This window comes from Phoca vitulina, unplaced genomic scaffold, assembly GCF_004348235.1.
Source record: "Phoca vitulina isolate PV1807 unplaced genomic scaffold, GSC_HSeal_1.0 scaffold7, whole genome shotgun sequence".
NCBI lineage: Eukaryota > Metazoa > Chordata > Mammalia > Carnivora > Phocidae > Phoca > Phoca vitulina.
Genome location: NW_022589710.1, coordinates 13,624,317 through 13,647,454, shown reverse-complemented (window position 1 = coordinate 13,647,454; position 23,138 = coordinate 13,624,317). Strand labels below are relative to the sequence as shown.

Here is a 23,138-nt window from a genome sequence, read left to right as displayed (position 1 = left end):
TTGTTTTAAACTGCTAAATTTGGGGATAATTTGATCTGCAGCAATAAATATAATATACCCTTCTAAACTGGGTTAGTGACTTTTAGCACCAGGAAGAGGTAAGGAAAAGGGTAACAGAACAAATGGGGAGAAGGGGACTTTTTTTGATTGGGGACATAATTAGTACCTCTCTGGGTTCATAGGAGGGCCAAATGAAATAACACAAGTGAAGTTCCTGGCACAGTGTCTGGCTCATAGTAAATATTCAATAAATGAGAATCAACAGAAGTATGTTTTAAGCAAAAAACTCAAGATGCAGAATAATATAGATTACATGATTCCACACATGTAAAAATATTAATTTGCATACACTTGCATTACATAAATGAAAAAAATGACCGAAAGGATACATACAATACATTTAATATTAGTAAACTTCAGAGAGAAGAGAACTGGGAAAGGATAGCATTCAAGGCGGGTAGTGCTCTTTATGCCATACACGGCTGTATCATTTGAATTTTTTCTACACTAAAGTATTCATATACTACTCATGCAAGTTCTTAAGTAATTTATTAGGCCTTGTAACTCAGAACAGCAAAAACAATAATATTGCTAAAGAAAATAATGGTGGTTTAACAAAAGACAAAATAGAAAGAAAATTTTTAAAAGATAGAAAGCACAAAATAATAATTAATAATAATAATAATACCAATAAATGATATGCTACTTATATGGTTCATCTGAAACGAAACAAAAACAAAGAAAACAACAAAGGATTAAAATGAAAATATTCCTGAACACAGACAGAAAAGAACAGAGGGCTAGCCATATTACAGTAGAATTCCAGCATTAAAAAAGCCAAAGTAGGTCACTTAAAATTGATAAGAAAAAGAATTCATAATAAAGGTAAAACATTGCTAAATTCATAATAAAGATAAAACAGCTTCTAATCACCTAAAGTAAAAACTACTGGTAACACGTGGAGAAATAAGTAAAACACAACTGCTGAAAAATCCCCAACAGTGTTTTTTATTTTTTATTCTTATTTTTTTAAGTTTATTTATTTATTTATTTATTTTAATAATCTCTACATCCAACATGGAGCTTGAACCCACAACCCGGAGATCAAGAGTCACATGCTCTTCCAACTGAGCCAGCCAGGCATCTCCCCCCAATACACACACACACAGTGTTTTATAGATCAAATGAAAGAAATATGCCACAGAGGAATGGAATTATATGACAATATAACAGCTATATCTATTCTTAATTGAGCACTTATTATTCATTAGGCAATACACTATATAGTCTCTCACTAAATTCTCAGAACACCTATTTTACATAAAAAAAAAAAACTCAGGCTTCAAGAAACTAAGATACTAGTAAAGATTATCCAGAAAGTAAGTGGGATTCAAATCCAAGATGGATTGGAAAGCCTATGCTCTGCTTAGTGCTGCCACAATGTAAAAATGGTTACAACTTATAATACCATTGAATTAATAGACAATATTGGAACATATAGAAAACCGGAAAGCAAATACCAATAGTACTTGGATGGGAAATTGGTATTCTAAAGAATATATTTTCTTATGTTAATAAGGATAAAGAATAAAATTAAAACAAAATAATGCCAAGTCAAAACAGTGTTTAAAAACACTTTCCTGGGCGCCTGGGTGGCTCAGATGGTTAAGCGTCTGCCTTCAGCTCAGGTCATGATCCCAGCATCCTGGGATCGAGTTCCGCATCGGGCTCCCTGCTCCTTGGGAGCCTGCTTCTCCCTCTGCCTCTCTCTCTCTCTCTGTCTCTCATGAATAAATAAATAAAATCTTTTAAAAAAAAAAAAATAAATAAAAACACTTTCCCACACAAATCATGTCTCATAAAGATAATGAAAATGAATAATTAATAGAAATTATTTAGAAAATAAATGAACACACTATAAATAAAAATTTATGAAATAAGATCAAACTCTTACATAGAAGAAAATTCATGAAGTATATTACTTAAAAATAAGAAAAATAAAGAAATTCATTAAATTGTAAATCAATGCAAGAAACTAGAAAAATGCCCAGTAGAAATGTCAACCTTCTATAGAAAGCAGGAAGCCAACAACCAAAAAATTTACAAAAAGAGAAGTAACAAAAATTCAGAGGGGCAAAAATTGAATTAATCCAGAAGTTTTTTTTGTTCAAAGATGGTAGGTTGAACTTATTTGTTTTTCTGGCTGACAGGCCATGATTTCTAATAGCTAGGGGATCCTACATTATAAACCTTGCTAAAAATAATTAAATATGGTTTTATACTGGGGTGAGCATAGTAATTTGACAATTAGAGACTAAAGCACTTGTAACTGAAAACAAGAGAAGACAAAAACATTAAACTCATTTCTAAAAATTATTTTTGGGGAAGAAAAAATTCTCAAAAATATGATTAGAAATAGGAAAGAAAATGATGCAACATTAGAAATGGAGATGAAGACTAGAGAGACTACAAACACCGCATAAAATTTATACATTTCAATCAAATAGGTGGCTTTCTATAAGAATACACATTAACCATTGATTCAAGAAAAAATACTTAACATTGAACAACCCAAGTAAAAGGAACCCTCATGCACTGTTGGTGGGAATGCAAACTGATGCAGCCACTATGGAAAACAAGTGTGGACAAAAAAATTAAAAATAGAGGGGTGCCTCACTGGTTCAGTCAGTATAGCAAGTAATTCTTGATCTGAGGGTGATGAGTTTGAGGCCCACAGTGGGCATAGGGATTATTTTTTAAAAAATTAAAAATAGAATTACCATATGATCCAGTAATTCCACTACTGGGTATTTACTCAAAGAATGTGAAACACTAATTCAAAAAGATATACGCTCCTCTATGTTTATTGCAGCATTATCCACAATAGCCCAAGTGTCCATCGATAGATGAATGGATAAAGAAGAGGTGAGATGTATACACACACACACACACACACACACACACACACACACACACACACAGTGGAATATTACTCAGCCATGAAAAAGAATGAAAGCTTGGCGATTTGCAACAATGTGGCTGGAGCTAGAGAGTATTATGCTAAGTGACATAAGTCAGTCAGAGAAAAACAAATACAATATGATTTCACTCATATGTGGAATTTAAGAAACAAAATGAACAAAGGAAAAAAAGAGAGACAAACCAAGAAACAGACTCTTAACTATAGAGAACAAACTGATGGTTACTGGGGACGGGGCGGGGGGCAGGGGGATGTGTGAAACAGGTGATGGGGATTAAAGAGTATACTTATCATGATGAGCACTGAGTAATTTATAGAATTGTTAAATCACTATATGGTACACTTGAAACCAATATGACACTGTATGTTAACTATACTGGAATTAAAATAAAAAATAAATTAAAACAAAAAACACTGAAAGCCAATCTTTTTTTTCAATGAGTTAAGCATAAATTTGTTCCAATATTCTTCTGAACATATGTTTGCAAACATTTAGATCTTAATGAAGGAAGATATATTTGAAAGCATATTATACTCAGTGTAGTTTCAAAGAGCTAAGCACAGGACTCTTTTTTTTAAGTTTTTGTTTAAATTCCAGTTAGTTAACATACAGTGTAATATTATAGAAAAGAAAAAATTCTAATTGTCAAACAATTACCTTCCCAAAAGGTTCAAATGTTTCCACTGAGTTCTTCCGCATTTTCTAGATTATTTTTATGTTATATTAATTTCAGGGTATTTAAAAAAAAATGAAATGCTACCCAATTAACTTTATGAAGCAAGAATAAACCTAATAGGAGAGTCCAACAAAAGAAAAAAAAGATACTACATACATATTTCACCATGAATATATATTAAAAATAAAATATTGCCTAATATTTAAGCATAATACACCATGACCAAGTAATCTAAAAAATGTAAAGATGTTTTAACATTAACATACAGAATTGGTCAAATATTAATGTGCTTCCATCCCTGCCTTGGTTGCAAAGAAGCTAAGAGGTAAATTGATTATTCCACTTCAAGCAACAGCATATATGGACAGAAATTTTTAATTTAATTTTACCTGTGACTCGATTACACTATTACCCTTCTTATGTTCTCCCTATGATTTCTTCAACGTTTTGTTATATTGTTTTCTTTTTTTTTAAATGTTTTTTAAGATCTTATTTATTTATTTGACAGAGAGAAACACAGCAAGAGAGGGAACACAAGCAGGGGGAGTGGGAGAGAGAGAGAAGCAGGCTTCCTGCCGAGCAGGGAGCCCGATGCGGGGCTCGATCCCAGGACCTCGGGATCATGACCTGAGCCGAAGGCAGATGCCTAACGACTGAGCCACCCAGGTGCTTCTGTTTTATTGTTTTCTGATAGGAGTTTTAGTAAGCTGCCTAAAATCCCATGCAAATAAAATAATCCTAAGTACCATTAAAAAATTATGCACAATAAAAAAAATTATGCATAATAATGTTCATCACAGAATTGTTTTAAGAGGAAAAAAATTAGGGCGCCTGGGTGGCTCAGTTGGTTAAGCGACTGCCTTCGGCTCAGGTCATGATCCTGGAGTCACTGGATCGAGTCCCGCATCGGGCTCCCTGCTCGGCAGGGAGCCTGCTTCTCCCTCTGACCCTCCCCCCTCTCATGTGCTCTCTCTCTCTCATTCTCTCTGCCTCAAATAAATAAATAAAATCTTAAAAAAAAAAAAAGAGGAAAAATATTAAAAGGAAGAAGAAAGGGGAGGAAAGAGAAAAGGAGGAGGAAGAAAAAAAATTTTTTTTATTATGTTATATTAATCACCATACAATACATCATGAGTTTTTGATGTAGTGTTCCGTGATTCATTGTTTGCGTGTAACACCCAGTGCTCCATGCAGAACGTGCCCTCTTCAATACCCATCACCAGGCTAACCCATCCTCCCACCCCCCTCCCCTCCAGAACCCTCAGTTTGTTTTTCAGAGTCCATCGACTCTCATGGTTCATCTCCCCCTCCAAGTTCCCCCCCTTCATTCTTCCCCTCCTGCTATCTTCTTCTTTTTTTTTTAAACATGTAATGTATTATTTGTTTCAGAGGTACGGATCTGTGATTCAACAGTCTTGCACACTTGACAGCGTTCACCATAGCACATACCCTCCCCAATGTCTATCACCCAGCCACCCCATCCCTCCCACCCCCCACCACTCCAGCAACCCTCAGTTTGTTTCCTGAGATTAAGAAAGGAAGAAAAATTTTTAACAATGAAAGAAAATGGACCAAAAACGCGGACAGTAATTGTCTGCAGAAGAACAATAAGTGAATTTGGTTTTCTTCTCTTGACTTTTCTAAGCTTTAAAATAATCAATATAACATAAAATGAGAGCAAACACTCTTTAAGGGAAGAAGAAAAAAGAGCAATAACTGTATTGGGTGATGTTAAGTTTTTTAAACATTAAATTAACTAAGAGTTCACTTTATTTTTTAAAAAAAAAATAAGGCGGGTGCTTAATGACTAAGCCACTCAGGCACCCCTAAAAGTTCACTTTAAAAGCAAATGAAAATGACATGAAGATCTTCTAAACAACCTTAGTAGTTCTATATCTTGGAACCTCAGTCAAATAAAGTATTTTTTCAAAAAGAAAACAGAATAATCTTCTTGACTGGCTAAAGTAATATGGATAAGTGCAATGCTATAGTACCATCCAGTCATTCTCAGTTATGGCAATAGTTGTCTGGCAATTTACACAGCAACTGTCCAGTACAATTTAATGTCACTATCAATTATACAATTTAATTATTAAACAACAACAACAACAGAGAAAAGTCATTCTGTGTGTTACCTCATATTTTGGATATAGAGTTTCCTTCATAACAGATACTGGAACAGAGAATTTGGGTGGAGTTAGATTCCAAAACAACTTCGTACATCCTGGATAAGCAGACACCTTTGAAAATAAAATAAAAAGCTATTAGAAACTAACAAATGATCTCTAGTGTAAAAACCCCAACTCCCATCAAAAGTGTTTCTAGTGGCCTAGATAGTGAGTTGATTGGTACCACAGCCCCTGAAAGTCTGGGAAAGACAAATTTTCATACCCATCAGATTAGCAGAAATGTAAAGTTGGCAATTCTAACTGATGCTGAGAATGTGGGGAAACTACTAGAACCACACTGGAGGCAAACTGGCCATTTCTAGGAAAAGAAAAAATGTACATGCCTTATGACCCAGTAATTTCAATTCCAGCTATATATTTTAAGAAAATTCTTATACATTTCATGAAGAGATATGTACAAGGATGTTCATACAGCATATGAAATAGCAAAAAACAAAGCCCAATCTAAATGTCCATTAATAGAAAAACAGATGAATAAAATATGGCATAGTCATATAACTAATACTATAAGGTTATTCAAGCCCAAAAATTATAAACCACAGATGGATCTTAGAAGCATACTATTGACAGTATAATAAGCAAATTTTAGAAAGATGCATACAAAATAGTGTCCCATATATAAATGTCTCTAGAACATGCAGAACTATAGTATTTATTGTTTAGTGTCACAAATACATCTATTAAAGTATAAAATCATGGACTAGAAAGACTGCAACTGTAACAGTAACTGCCCTTGAATGAGAAAGAAGAGAAATGGAATTAGAAAAAAGTACAAAAAGACTTCTTATTTTTTTAATTTCTTTTATTTTAAAAAATCTGAAACAAGTATGACAAAAAATTAGCGTCAATTCTTGATAAAGTGTCCCCAGGTGTATGTTAGTTTGGTTTCTATAACTGTTTTTTCAAAATAAAACTTAATCAGGCATAGGTGACTTTTTAGGGAGGTGAAGTTATTCTATATGATACTGGAATTGTGGCTATATAACATTATGCGTTTGTCAAAACCTACTGAACTTTAGAGCACAAAGAGTGAATTTTTGTGTATGTAAATTTTAAAAAATCATTTAGGAAATCAAGAGGAATCCCAGGATGGAATGCAGAATATAACAAAACAATCTAACTGTATTATAAAAGTATGAAACCACCTCACTGAAGGGGGTGGGGGGAAGTTGCCAACCTTAGTAGCTTTGGAAATGAGTATAGTCTACAAAAGTAAAGGCAAAAGAAATGGTACATAACGCTGTACTTTAGTTGGTGAAGTTGTATACCACAGAAATATGGGTTAATAATTCTGATACTTCTACACTGGAATTGAACAGTTAAGTAAATGAATGGAAGATGGTAGAAGCCAGGGTTATCGCTGTTTGATTGGGAGTTTAAAAGAAAAGCAAGAGAAGAGGTTAGAATGATCATGTGGTAATGGATTAGAGTTGAAGACATCATTATGAACTCATGTTTAGCTTAATTTAGACATAGATGATTACATATAGAAATATTTACAGGAGTTAGTATACCATACATATTTCCTTGCTGTGTCACCTGAGAAGGCCTGGAAGCAACAATGCCCTGGTACCAACAAGCACACCGAATGCCAAGATCTTGGTTTCTAATCACATTCTCCAATAAAGGCAACTAGGGTTTCTTATATAAATGGCTGATTCTATGGACTGGGGCAGGAAATATACAAGATGAGCCTGTTTTTAAAAAAAGATCCCACAGTAATGGGATATGTAGAAGGGACATAGGAGACAACCAAAGGAACTCTTAATAACCAAAGCTCAAAATATACTAACAAAATAATAATAATAATGAAGTATTATTGGAGTATAACTCAAAGTACAACATATATATCCATGAGTCATACTGCTATAAATAATTGAATGAATAAATAAATAAGAATAGACAAATTTGCACAAATACAGATTAATTTTTTTGTTATACTCTGCCCTCAAGAAGGTAGAGCACAACTCCACATTCCAAAGACTACAGTATGGAAACGGGGAAAAAGGGAAACTACATAATGAAGAAACTTGGCAAACACTACCTTAGATGATTAAGGTTAACATCAACAGTGATAACAATGTTGATAATATGTACCTTTGATATGATGTGATTAAAATGGCACTTTACCTTGGTTGTCTTAATTCCAAAATCACATCAGGCAAATCCCAATTGGAGGACATTCTACAAAATATCTGACCACTACCCCCTCAAGGTCTCAGAAACTGTCACAGCCAGGAGAAACCTAAGGCAACTAAATATGACAACTAAATATAATGTGGTATCCTGGATGGGATCCTGTAACAGAAAATGGACATTATACAAAAACTAAAGAAATCTGAATGAAGTATGGACCTTAGTTAATGATACTGTATAAATATTGGGTCATGGTACTGTAGGCTGTATTAATCTCCTAAGGCTGCCATAACAAATTACCACTGGGTGGTTTAAACTAACAGAAATGTATTCTCTCACTGCTCTGGAGACTAAAAGTCCAAAATCAAGTTGTAGGAAGGTCCATGCTCCTTTGAAGTTTCTAGGGAAGAATCCTTCCTTGCTTCTTTCTAGCTTCAAGTGGTTGTCATCAGTCCTTGGCATTCCTTAGCTTGCAGCTGCATCATTCCAATCTCTGCCTCTGCTGTCACACGGTCTTCCTCCCTGTGTGTTTGAGTGGCATTTTCCTCTTATAAGGACCCTGTCCTATTGGATTTAGGGCCCACTCTAAATCCAGGATTCATCCCAAGACCCTGAATTATATCTGCAAAGACCCTATTTCCAAATAAGGTAACATTCACAGGTACTGTGGGTTAGGACTTGAACATATCTCTTTGGGGCCACTATTCAATCCAATATTATCATATTAATAACAGGGGAAACAGGATATGTAATATATGGGAAACCTCTATACTACCTTTGTAACTTTTCTGTACTCTAAAACAATTCTACAAAATAAAGTTCATTATCAATAAATAATAATAAAGCAAACAATAAAAGACAAAATTATTTTTAAAAATAGTCAGAGGCATTCGGATGCCTGGATGGCTCAGTCGGTTGAGCGTCCAACTCTTGATTTTGGCTCAGGTGGTGATCTCAGGGTCTTGGGATTGAGCCACATGTTGGGCTGCGCACTCGGTGGGGATTCTCCTGGAGATTCTCTCCCCCTACCCACTCCCCTTCCCCTGAACATGCATGCATGCGCCCTCTTTCTCTCTCAAATGAATGGATAAATCTTTAAAAAAAATAGTTGGAGGCATAAAAATTAATCAGGCATTCATGACAAAATCTTCAAGAAAATGTGGTAAGATTTTAAAAATAATGGCTGCTTGAATGCATGGTATTATTGGTAATTATATTTCCATTGACTTTTAATAACACTTAATTGGACTATTCATTTTCCCCAAAAAGATTTTTCACTAGAAAAATGACCTCAAATAATTTTAAAGCATCAATTTGCAAGCATTACTATAGCATTAACTATGCAACCTTAAGAGTGACATCTCCTGGAGTATGGATGTTACAGACTTTTTAGAGTAATATACAAAGATCTAAACACAGGAAATAAAGATCCACAATTACAAGGTGACATTGAGCCTTGACCACTTTTATTTCTAGTCAGGTATACTTAAACCATTCCATACACTTGATCATATTTCCCAAGTACCAACAGAATATTTAGAGAAAAGCAGATTCTGCAGTTGCCAGGTTAATTTGTCCACCATATGAATTCAAAATTAAGTTTCCATCTCACTTGTCCTCTGTTTTGCTGGGCACACTGTATCACTTTATGCTGTATAGACCTAGAGCTGGGAAGTCATTGCTAAAAGATGAATAAAATCTTCCAAAATCAGCTGACAACTCTTCTTCCAAAGATGACCTAGAAATTAAGAAAATCTCAGGCATTCAAATGATAGGACACATACAATACAGTAATTCCTTCCATGTAGTAGATAGATGTCCAGCAGCGTAAGCCTCCAGAATAAAATGATTTCCCTAGAAGTAAGCAAGATACAACCCTCCAAGTGGGAAGAGAGGAAAATGTATCACTAAGCAAACAGAAACTTTGCTATTAAGGAAAAACACAGGTGCACCTTCAGGAGAGAATTTATCAAATTAAACTACTGAAAAAACACTCATTGTGGTAAATTGATTTCCCCTGCAATTCTCAGAACTTTCTAAGAACTAGGAAAAATGGTTAGAAATGACAGGGTTGGTAGCTGCTAGTACTTAACAGGAAGATCGAGATTGCACATCAAACTGAATTACTATCAAGCAACAAGCTTGACTTAGTATAATAGCACCTGCACAACCCCTATGGTTACTATGTATATTACAAGCCAATACAATAACTCATGTTCACATTGAAGAGCCAAAATCAGAATATTCTGTTCACTAAGGGAGAGAGACATGCAAATTAGTTCCTAGGGGTAAATTAAGCTTCATATAAGTGAAACATAAGGATGAATGAGACTTTTTCAAAATGTGGTCTGAGACTCTAAATAGCTCAAGACCTTTATAAGGGGCTTTTCAAGACCTTTTCAATACCTTTCCACAATTGAAAACTATTCACTCAATCATATTTAGAGGCTATTTGCCTTTCCTCTGTGTTGAAATTTGCACTGATGGTAAAAAAAAAAAAAAAAAAAAATTGAACAAAACTGATGGCACCTTAGCATGAATCAAGGCAGCTGCTCCTTAAAAGTGCCCACCAGAAAGCAGGAAAAATTGTTAATTTTATTACATCTCAACTTTTTTTTTTTTTTTTAAAGATTTTATTTATTTATTTGAGAGAGAGAAAGCACGAGAGAGGGGAGGGTCAGAGGGAGAAGCAGACTCCCTGTCGAGCAGGCAGCCCGATGCGGGACTCGATCCTGGGACTCCAGGATCATGACCTGAGCCGAAGGCAGTCGCTAACCAACTGAGCCACCCAGGCGCCCCTACATCTCAACTTTTAAGCACACATCTTTTTTTTAAGTACACATCAATGCGACTAAATGAGAAGTACACATAAAGTGTTCCTGTGGCCACAGTGAAGTAGGATGGTGGTTTTGAGGAAAAACACATGTGCTACTGTTAGAGTTGTGAACTGAACTAGCGACCATTTTCATTTGAGAGGACAAACATCAAACTGTTCATTCAGATGAATATATGGCAAGCATTATCTTGAAAATGAATGAAGCAATCCTGTCATTTCAAATAAAACCCTTGAGAGTATTTGTGCCAATGAAAAAATTTAAGCTGTTAGCAAAAATGAGAAATTTGGAAAATGTGTGTCTCTCACCATGAGTCTGTCAGGTTCCCAGTGTGTAGGAGTGCTGACAACACCAACTCCATGTTTGGCTCTCCATCTTGTTCATGCCCACGCAAGGACCTCCCTCAGTACCACATGTTCCAGGTCCCATGGAGGCTAATGTATACTCTGACGGGAATATGGGAAGGCTTACTCTGATCTTCCCTAAAGCAGTGCACAAAAGGCTCCACTTCAGGTAACTAGTAGAGATGACTGGTGCACAGATAGCGTCACTTTAGAGAACTACTCTTTGACCTTACCACCATGCCCCTCACTCTGTAGAAGTTAAGGATTAAGGTCCAGATTGGACAGAGAGTAGCTGCATAGTACCTGAGTCATTTGTGTGCCCAATCCCTCCTGTCAGCAAGTTATCCTGAATAAAACTGTGTGAATAGTATGGAGTTGTTTGCTTCGTTTTTCAGTCTCAAAGTGCCTTCTCAGTCTGGAGGATACTTCACTGTCCCTCCTCCATCTTCTAACACAATGCTAAAACCTTTTTCTGATAATATTAAAAATAAGATATTTTGATTTTATATATATAGTAAAATGTTGATACATTTGAAGAGTTACATAACTCGATGAACAAATAACTGATGTACAATGTTACAAATCATAAATGGGTAAAAAATCCATTCAAAGTACAAAACAACAATAGATTTTTTTGTTTTTTTAATTTAATTTTATTTTATTTTATTATGTTATGTTAGTCACCATACAATACATCATCAGTTCTTTTTTTTTTTTAAGACTTTATTTTATTTATTTGACAGAGAGAGACAGCTAGAGAGGGAACACAAGCAGGGGGAGGGGGAGAGGGAGAAGCAGGCTTCCCACGGAGCAGGGAGCCCGATGTGGGGCTCGATCCCAGGACCCTGGGATCATGACCTGAGCCGAAGGCAGACACTTAACGACTGAGCCACCCAGGTGCCCCAATTCATCATTAGTTCTTGATGTAGTGTTCCATGCTTCATTGTTTTTGTATAACACCCAGTGCTCCATGCAGTACGTGCCCTCCACTGGGCTAACCCAACCCCATCACTGTGCTAACCCATTCCCCCACTCCCTCCCCTCTAAAACCTTCAGTTTGTTTCTCAGGGTCCACAGTCTCTCATGGTTCATCTCCCCCTCCGATTTCTCCCTCTTCATTTTTCCCTTCCTTCTCCTAATGTCCTCCATGCCTTTCCTTATGTTCCACAAGTAAATGAAACCATATGATAATTGACTTTCTCTGCTTGACTTATTTCACTTAGCATAATCTCCTCCAGTCCCATCCATGTTGATGTAAAAGTTGGGTATTCATCCTTTCTGATGGCTGAGTAATATTCCATTGTATGTATGGACCACATCTTCTTTATCCATTCATCTGTTGAAGGGCTTCTCAGCTCTTTCCATAGTTTGGCTATTGCGGACATTGCTGCTATGAACATTGGGGTGCATATGGCCCTTCTTTTTACTACATCTGTGTCTTTGGGGTAAATACCCAGGAGTGCAATTGCTGGGTCATAGGGTAGCTCTATTTTTAATTTTTTGAGGCACCTCCACACTGTTTTCCAAAGTGCTGTACCAACTTTCATTCCCATCAACAGTGTAAGAGGGTTCCCCTTTCTCCACAACCTCTCCAACATTATAACAATAGATTTTAATGTATCAAGGCATGAAAGTCATTGATGTGGCTTTAGCTGTGGGAATTATCACTTAATACATTCTCTTTTAGCTATACAAATTATCACTCAAGATTACCTTTATAACTAAGTTTAGTTGCTCTTTTTTTTTTGCTCTAATGATCACAATTTTTTATTAAACTTTTTTTATTTTGAGATAATTATAGATTCACATGCAGTTTTAAGAAATAGTAAGAGAGATCCCATCTATCCTCTACCCAGTTTCCCTCAAAGGTAACATCTTGCAAAACTATAGTACAATAACACAGTCAAAATACAAAATATTTTCATCACAAGGATCCCTCATGTTGTCCTTTTATAGACACACTCATCTGACCCCCACATCCTGAAACCCTAGAAACCACTAATCTGTCTTCCATTTCTATAATTTTGTTATTTCAAGAATGTTATATAAGGAAACCATAGAGTATGTAATCTTTTAATATTGGCTTTTTCAGTGTAATTCTCTGAAGATTCATCCTTATAGTTGCACATATTAAGAGTTCCTTCCTTTTTATTGCTGAGTGGTAGGTGCATGTTCAGTTTTAAAAAAAGGTGGGGGGAGCACCTGGGTGGCTCAGTTGGTTAAGTGTCTGATTTTGGCTCAGGTCCTGATCTCAGGGTCCTGGGATCAAGCCCTGTGTCCATTGGGCTCCACACTCAGTGGGGAGTATGCTTGTCCCTCTGCCCCTCCCCCCTGCTTGTGCTTGCTCTCTATCAAATAAATAAAATCTTAAAATATATATATATTTTTTTAATCTCTTGAGACTTTCTTGTTAATGCACAGTTACTTTTAACTCTATTGTTTAGCTTCCAAATATTTGGAGATTTTTTGGTTATCTTTGTTACTGTTCTCTAATTTGATTCCATTATGGATTTGCTCTATCTTGGTATATGTCCTATGGGAACTTGAAAAGAATGTGTGATCCTGCTTTCATTGGGTATAATGTTCTATAATTTCAACTAGATTCTATTGGTTAATGGAGTTTTTGAGTTCTCCTATATCTCTTCTGATTTTCTAAGTGTTTTCATCAATTATTTAGAGAGGTGGTGACATCTCTAACTGTAATTGTGGAATTGCCTATTTCTCATTCCAGTTTTTGCTTCATATGGTTTGCAGGTCTGTTCTTTGGTGCACACACTTCTTAAGACTGCTATGTCTTCCTGGTAGATTGACACTTTTATCATAATATAATGCCCCTCTGATAATTTTCTTTGCTTGAAAGTCTGCTTTACCTGATATTAATGATATTAATATTAACTAATAATCTGCTTTTCTTTATGTTTGCATGATATACCTTTTTTTTACCCCTTTGTTTTCAACCTCCTATATCATTATATTTGAAGTCAGTTACTTGGGTTATGTTTTTCAGTCTACTCTGCAATCTCCATCACTTAATTGGTGTATCTAGACAATTTACATTTAACTTGGGGATTTAGTCTGCCATTTCATTTTTTGTTTTGTTTGTTCTCTCTGGTATCTTTTGTTTCTCTGTTTTCTTTTTCCTGCCTTCCTGTTACCTGGATATATATATATTTTTTTTTTTAAAGATTTTATTTATTTGTTTGACAAAGAGAGAGTTAGTGAGAGCAGGAACACAAGCGGGGGAGTGGGAGAGGGAGAAGCAGGCTTCCCACCGAGCAGGGAGCCCAATGCGGGGCTCGATCCCAGGATCCTGGGATCATGACCTGAGCCAAAGGCAGATGCCTAACGACTGAGCCACCCAGGCGCCCCTACCTGGATATATTTTTAAATTCCACTTTTACTTATCTATGGTGTTTTTGAGTGTATCTCTTTATATAGCTTTTTAGTTTTTCTCTAGGAATTACATTATATAAACATAATTTATCAAAGTCTACAAATGCCATCATTTTACCAGTTCAAGTGATATGAAACCTTACCTCCCTTTATATCCTTCCCCATTTATAATTATTTTAAACATTTCCTCTATATACAGTTAACAACATAATAATTTTTTACTTCAACTGACAAACATAATTTAGAATACTCAAAAGGTGAAGGAAACTAATGCTTTAATCATATTTTTGCTTTACACGTTTTTGTTCCTTCTAGATACTCCAAGATTTCTTCTTTTTATCATTTTCCTCCTATTTAGAGAACTTCCTCTAGTCATTCTTTTAGGTCAAATCTGCCAGCAACAAATTCTCTTGCCTTTTATCTGAAAACGTCTTGATTACCCTTCATTCCCAAAGGATATTTTCTCTGGATATAGGACTGATTTCTGGCCTCCCTAGTTTCTGATGAGAAATCCACTGCCATTCAAATTGTTTTTCTCCTATAGATAACATGTTGTTTCTCTCTTGGTGCTTTCAAGGTTTTTTCTATGTCATTACTTCTCAGAAGTTTGACTATTATGTGGCTTAGTACAAATTTCCTTAGATTTTTCCTGCTTGGGGTTTGCTCAGCTTCCTAAGTATGTTTGTCTTTTTCTAAATTTGGAAAGTTTTTAGCCATTATTTCTTCCTACACATTTTCAGCCACCACCACCTCTTCTTTTTCTTCTCCTTACAGGACTGCAATAACACAAATGCTAGATCTTTTGTTATATGCCCACAGGTCCCTAAGGACCTGTTCCCACAAGTTTGTAAAATTTTTTTAAATCTATTTCTCTTTGTTGTTCAGACTGGATAAATTCTATTCTTCTATCTTCAAGTTCACTGATTCCTATCTCCTCCACCCTACTTTTGAGCCCGTCCACTAAGCTTTTTATTTCAGTTATTATATTTTTAATTCTAAATGTTTGTGTTTCTTCCTGATGTTTTCAATTTCTTTCCTAAGACTTTCTATTTCTTTTCTGTTTATTTTTGTTATTGAAGTAAAATTGACATATAACATTATATTGGTTTCAAGCGTACAATATAATGATTTGATATTTGTATATGTTGCAAAATGATCACCACAATAAGTCTAGTCAATATTCATCACCATATATAGTTACAGAATTTCTTTTCTTCTGAAAAGAAACTTTCAAGATCTACTGTCTAAGCAACTTTCAAATATGCAATGCAGTATTGTTAACTATAGTCTCCATGTTGTACATCTCCATGACTTTTTTATTTTATAACTAGAAGCTTGTACATTTTGACTCCCTTCACCCATATCTCCCACCTTCCCACCCCTCATCTCTGTCAACCACCACTCTGTTCTCGTATCTATGACCTTGTTTTGGGGGCGGTGGGTTGTTTTTAGATTCTGCATATAAGTGAGATCATTTGTCTTTCTCTGTATGGCTTATTTCACTTAGCATAATGCCTTCAAAGCCCATCCAAGTTGTCACAAATGGCAAGATTTCATTTTTATGGCTGGATAATATTGCTCTGTGCATGTGTGCATGCACACGTGTGTGTGTGTGTGTGTGTGTGTGTGTATGCTGTCACATTTTCTTTATCCATTCATCCATCAATGGACATTTAAGATATTTCTATATCTTGGCTATTACAAATAATGTTGCAATGAACATGAGGGGGTTGCATGTATCTTTTCAAGTTAGTGTTTTCATTTTCTTTGGGCAAATATCCAGAAGTAGGATTGTTGAACCATGTGGTAATTCTATTTTTAATTTTTTAAGGAAACTGTTTTCCATAGTGGCTGTACCAATTTACATTCCCACCAACAGAGGACAAGGATTCCCTATTCTCCACATCCTCATCAACACTTGTTATTTCTTGTCTTTTTGATGATAGCCATTCTAACAGGTGTGAGGTGATATTTCATTGTGGTTTCATTTTGCATTTCCCTGATGATTAGTGATGTTGAGCATCCTTTCATGTAGCTGTTGGCCATCTGTATCTTTTCTGGGAAAATTCTACTTAGATCCTCCCATTTTTTAATTGGATTGTTTTGGGGGTTTTTGTTTTTGTTTTTGTTTTTTGCTATTGAGTTGTATAAGTTCTTTATATATTTTGGATATTAACGCCTTATCAGATATATGATTTATAAATATTTTCTCCCATTTAGTAGGTTGCCTTTTCATTTTTTTTTAAGATTTCATTTATTCATTTGAGAGAGAGAAAGAAAGAAAGAGAGATAGCATGAGCAGGACCCTCGGATCGTGACCTGAGCCAAAGGCCCAGACGCTTAACTTACTGAGACACCCAGGTGCCCCAGTTGCCTTTTCATTTTATTGATAGTTTCCTTTGCTGTGCAGAAGCTTTTTAGTTTGACATAATCCTACTTGTTCACTTTTGTTTCTGTTGCCTTTGCTTTTGGTGTCAAATCCAAGAAATCATTGTCGAGACCAATGTCAAGGAGCTTACCATCTGTTTTCTTCTAGGAGTTTTATGGTTTCAGGTTTTACACTCAGGTCTTTAATCCATTTTGAGTTAATTTTTATGTATGGTGTAAGATAGTGGTACAATTTCATTCTTGTCCATGTCGCTGTCCAGTTTTCTTAACACCATTTATTGAAGAGACTGTCCTTTCCCAACTGTATATTCTTGGCTCCTTTGCCATCAGTTAGTTGACCATGTATGCATGGGTTTATTTCTAGGCTCTCTATTCTGCTCCATGGATCTATGTCTGTTTTTATGATGATACCACACTGTTTTGATTACTAGAACTTTATAATATAGTTTGAAATCAGGGAGCATGATATCTCTAGCTTTGTTCTTTCTCAAGACTGCTTTGGCTATTCAGTATCTTTTGTGGCTCCACACATATTTTAGGATTGTTTGTTCTATTTATGTGAAAAATGCCATTGACTCTTGATCTTATTTAATGCTTCTGTTTTAGCTGACACTCCACTAGGCTTCCTCTGATACCATCGCAGTAGGGAAGGGGAGATGTGGTCATTACTACTACTTGAGGATAGAATTCCAAGATCCCCATGTGGTTGCAAATGACAATATGGAGGAGGAATCTCATTAACACTCTGTTGAGATGAAAGTCCCAGCTCCACATTCAGCCTTCTTTGATTCCACCCTGGCAGGGTGTAAGAGTGCCTCATTATTTTCTGGCAAGAGTAAAGTTTCAATTTCCCACTAAGCTTTTGATGGTGGGGGTGGGGCCACTTTTTCTGTGGTATTTAGCTGGAATGGAGCAGTTACTGTCTAAAAATTTTTCTGTCTTGCTTGGCTGTCCCTTTCCTGGTTTTTTGGCTAAAGAGAGTAGGTTTTTGTTGGAGCTTTTTTTCCTTTGCCAATTTTCTGTTTCTAGGTTAACAGATTTCTCAGCACCAAGTCTAGTATATATGTAGCAAAAAAGAAAACCCAAGGAACTAACTCACTGCCATGTCATTTCTTGGGTGCCAAAGTTTCTAGTTAATGTGCTTTGTTCTCCACTTTTCAAGAGTCTTTTATGTTTGTAAATCCAGCATTTTTAGTTGTACTTAGCAGGAAGAACAGGGAGGAGTAAAAGTACATTTTCTCCATCTTCCCCAGAAGTACAAAGCTTGCAACAACTTTCAAGAAACTACTACTTGTTAAGTTTTGGCATATTATCAAAAGAAAATATCCATAATTACATTAAAAATATATTAAAATAATATTTTCCAACTACACAGCTGTGTGAGACCAGAATTTTCCTCATATATTTCAACCAAAACAACCTACCACAAAAGTGAATGCAGAAGCAGACAGCTGTCTTCCAGTAAGCCACACATTAAAGAGATTGCAAAACATGTGAAACAACCCTAGTTTTCTCCTTAAATTTTTTGTTTTCAAAAATATAATTATTTTTCATAAAAACACATTTTATGTTAACATATTATTTTGTTACTGTTATTTTTAGTAAATAAACACTTAGCATTTTCTCAGTTTTAATTCCCAATATTTGTAAATGTCAATAGATATAACCCACACAGGGGCACCTGGGTGGCTCAGTTGGTTAAGTGTCTGCCTTCGGCTTGGGTCATGATCCCAGGGTCCTGGGATTGAGCTCCATGTCCAGCTCCCTGCTCAGCGGGGAGCCTGCTTCTCCCTCTCCCTCTACCCCTATCCCCCACTCATGCACGTGCTCTCTCTCTCTCTCAAATAAACAAATAAAATCTTTTAAAAAAAGATATAACCCACATAAATAATTATTGAGGTCCTCAGTGATTCCTAAGATTATAAAAAGGGTCCTGAAACCAAAAAGTTTGAGAACTGTAAGATAGAGAAAAGTAATATTTAAAGGAAGTTCTTACTTCCTCTCCCAAGAGTTGTAGGTATGGTTTCTGAGCAAGCTGTCTAGGTCTTTGTGTCAAATGAGGTAGTACCACTGGTGGTGGTGGGAGGACGGGAACACATTCTTGATTGTGATCCACAACAGGAATTCCTTGCAGTATTCTATAGTACGATAAAAACAATACATTGGTTTTTTAGGTCACTGATGAGTCTCATTCCATATCTCTGCTGAAATAAACACATTAACATTTGATATCTGTACTAGGCAGAAATTGTGCAGAAGTCAGATAATCAGAAATGGGAAATAATTCAAAATAATTTCTCTTTGGTTCTGTATACATTTTAGTAGTAAGCTTTATGATGATTTTATTATATTGAAATAAGAAATTCACACTGTGAAGGGCGCTTGGGTGGCTCAGTCATTAGGCATCTGCCTTCGGCTCAGGTCATGGTCCCAGGATCCTGGGATCGAGCCCCACATCGGGCTCCCTGCTCGGTGGGAAGCCTGCTTCTCCCTCTCCCACTCCCCCTGCTTGTGTTCTCTCTCTCACTGTGTCTCTCTCCGTCAAATAAATAAAATCTTTAAAAAAAAAAAAAAAAAAAAGAAAAGAAATTCACACTGTGGAAGCTTAATTACAAAAGAAGTAAAAAGGTCTCTACTTTCTGATCGCTGACCTGTTCCCCACTCCAAGCCCACAGGAAATGGTCTCATCTCTTAGAGTGAGATAAAGTGTCAGCCCAAGCAGAACTGCCTTCTCACAGTGAAGTTTTCTCTTCTTGAATCATATCTTGCCAGGATGAACCAAAAAACTATGGCATTAAGTCTTCCCCTCTAGGCTACACACTATATATATGTTAGGATATACATGAGATACAAAACTTATAAACAAAGGCCTTAATTAAGCCAAAGATATGAGTTAAATGAAAATTTGAAGGCAAAATGTGTTATTTATGATTGACTTACAAACTGCTTTAAAATAACATTAATTGTGTATTAAATTGTGTATTAATTTGTACTAATTTTTGCACTTGCTATAAAAGAACTATAAAATGAGTACAAAATGGGCCTGCACCGACTATGGCTGTATCAGTTTCCCGTGGAAGTATTTAGAGCCAATGGTCCCTCTTTTTGATATACCATTATATGAACAATCACTTTCTGAGCCATGAAATGGGAAGACTAAGAGTACACAAAGCACCCAACTGACCTTAGTTACTTAATAAGATGCTGAAACCCTCAGATCCTACCAGATCCTATCATACCTGCTCTTAAAGAAACAGGCCCACCCAAAGCTAGGCTTGTGGAGATAGGGCTTGCCAAAGTAGAGTCACGGAGAAAAGCCTCCTAGCTCAACTAGTCAAATATTTTAATTCAAAGAGAAGATAAAGTTCAACTGCCATTATGGTGAATATAGTAGACTGCCCCTCAACTCGCAAATTATCCTCCTTCTAATGTGCTTTCCTGAACTACTGAGGTAAAACTCTCCTGCAGCCAGTGTCCTAGATGTGATTTAGGATCCTCTAATCAGATGCACTCACTTACAATTTGGAAGGCAGAAGGTTCCCATGTTTTTGTTGGCAAACAGTTACAGCAACACTGAGTTCTACCGTAGCAGTGTTTCAGTTAATAGTACTTTGTTTGTAGGTTGCCTTTCCTTTTTTGGTGGGCGGGGGGGCGGGGGGGGGGGGGGGGCGCGGAGGCAGTGAGCATATCAAACAGAAATACTGTGGTTCCAGAGTCAAAAGCTGGGACAGTAGAGGCCACTGGATCCCTGAATCACAATTAAGATGTTATGTTGCCAGTACTGGCTGGAAGATTTACCACCTTCCTGACTATACTAGAAGGAGCAGCTCCCTTGGCAGCCAGTTAAGCGTGTTTTGTGAGTAATCTCTGGAAGCCCTTCCTGCTTAGAGCCCATTTTCCCAATCTTTCCATTGATTTTATAAGCATCAAATTCTCATTACTAACTCCCTTTTTGCTTAAAATAACTAAAAATATTTCTGTTTTCTTCAACTGAATCCTGACTGATACATATAGGAAAAACAAAGAACAGGGCAAAGTCTATTGGTTGCAATAGTGAGCCAAGAGAGCACATACATCAAGATCAGTAAAGTATTTCTAAGATCAGGAAGGAGAGGTGTGAACTTAAGAAGCCATCTTGAGATACTGCTGTAATTTTATCTAGCTCTATACCAAAAACAAGGTAGTAAGAGTCATTCCCATCTTATTGTCTTTTTACATTCCAAATGTGCACTAAAGAAACAGACATTCTGGTTGACAGGAAGAGAAATGAAAGAAGTCATTGGACATTTTAGAGTGCACAGCTGTGTTCTGGTAGACATGTACGGAGGACCTTAGTGAAAGACTACGCAAGATTAGCAACTGTTCTATATGACAAAGATGAATCATTTACTTTGAAAATTTTCTCCAGACTTTCCCTACTTCCTTCTTTATTTCCAGAGAGAAGAACTTAATCCTTTCTAGAGTTCTCCCCCTTTGGAAAACACCATTTCAGATTGAAAATCTCTTCATAACCAACCTCTCCTTCACTCCCAGCAGTAATCACTGGTTCTGCTCCTTCTCCTTCCATGGTGTCTGTCCTGTCCATTGCATTTTCTCTCATCTGAGTCCTATGATATCATCTTTACTAGCTCCTTACCTTAGACTCTCCCTCCTCCAATCCATGCCATATACCCTGCCAGAGGTGTCATCAGTCACCCCTTTTCCATATACTTCAATGACTACACACACTGTATAAACTCAAGTTCCTGAGCCTCGCATTCAGGGTCCTCCACAGTCTGGGCACCACCTACTTGCCAATCCCACTTCCCTTCCCTAACTCCTGGCCGAACCTACATTCACTATGCAAAAGGTGCCTAAGGGGCCGAGATTACTAAGGGGCAGTAGGGAAGACAGGCAAACCAAATGACAATACAGTGTGGCTATAAAAAATGATGAAAAGAAGGCTTTCAGATCGCAACTCCCTCATGACACCTTTATAAATCCCCCTCTACCCAGTCAAAATTCATCTTTCTTTCCCTAGTTTTCTTGCTGCATTTGATCTGATCTTTCATTGTAGAATATACTACTTCTAATTCTGTGTATCTTTTTCACAGTAGACATAGACTGGTCTGAAGAAAAAGGGATTCTTACTCATTTTCTTTCTTCTGTGGAGGCAAATGTAGTAGGTACTGAATAAGTATTGTTGTATATGGCTCAGCAAGAAAAGTCTCACAGCCAAAGCCAGTCCCACACTCTGTCCGGGGTCACTGAGAAGCACAGGTACTGTGGTGGTTCTCAAAGGGTGTTCCCTAACCAGCGTCATTAACATCACATAGGAACATGCTAGGAAATGCAAATTCTTGGACCCCCGTTATACTTAATGAATCAGAGTCTCAGGGTGGACCCGGTCATCTGTGTTTTAACCAGCCCTGCAGACGATTCTGATGTACACTTAAGTTTGAAAACCACTGATGTACTGCAATCTTTCCTAAAACAGCCTGATCATAAGAATATTCTGGGAGCTTGTCAAATCTATGGCTTCCCAGATTCCTCCTCTAGAGATTCTAATTCAGTGGGTTAGGGATAGAACCTAGGAATTTATACACTTTATCATAGGCTCCAAGTGATCCTTATCGGGGGGCGGGGAGCTAAAATTCACTGATACAGTGAGAAGAGCTAGCTTTTGGAATGAGGTTAAAAACCAGGATTTTCGCCCCACTTTGGCCACTTGGTGTTCTATGTGGGATAGGTCACTTTTCCTTCCTAGGTCTGTTTCTTCCTCTATCTATAGCAACAGTGATCAGGTCTTTCAGGGTCTAATGCTTAGAAATAACATATGTGAGAGTTTGCACATAGTGCATGCTCGGTAAGTGGTTGATATTACAATTTTATTGCTATTATTGAGGGTATTGAATGAAGGAAACATGCCCACCTCTCTCAGAGTGAGTTAAACCTCTTTCCTTGTCTCCTATGGACTAGAGATATAAAATGTATTTCTTATTGTAGATTGCTATCAAAGAAGCTTAGAAAACATTTGCTCTAAGCTGTGAGTACTCTTTTAAAATCTCCGCATACTGGGGCACCTGGGTGGTTCAGTGGTTAAGTGTCTCCCTTCGGCTCAGGTCATGATCCCAGGGTCCTGGGATCGAGCCCTGCATCAAGCCCCACATCGAGCCCTGCATCGGGCTCCCTGCTCAGCGGGAAGCCTGCTTCTTCCT

General features: G+C 36.7%; 1 protein-coding gene across 1 annotated transcript in view; it reads right to left on the bottom strand.

Annotated features, from left to right (window-relative positions):
• Nucleotides 1-23,138, bottom strand: part of LOC116632630 — a 129,100-nt gene that overhangs the window by 22,889 nt on the left and 83,073 nt on the right. The window contains exons 6-7 of the mRNA XM_032404576.1: nt 18,938-19,079; nt 5,793-5,897 (exon numbers count right to left, since the gene is read on the bottom strand). Coding sequence (XP_032260467.1) covers nt 5,793-5,897; nt 18,938-19,079 — 247 coding nt within the window. The remainder of the gene's footprint in view (nt 1-5,792; nt 5,898-18,937; nt 19,080-23,138) is intronic.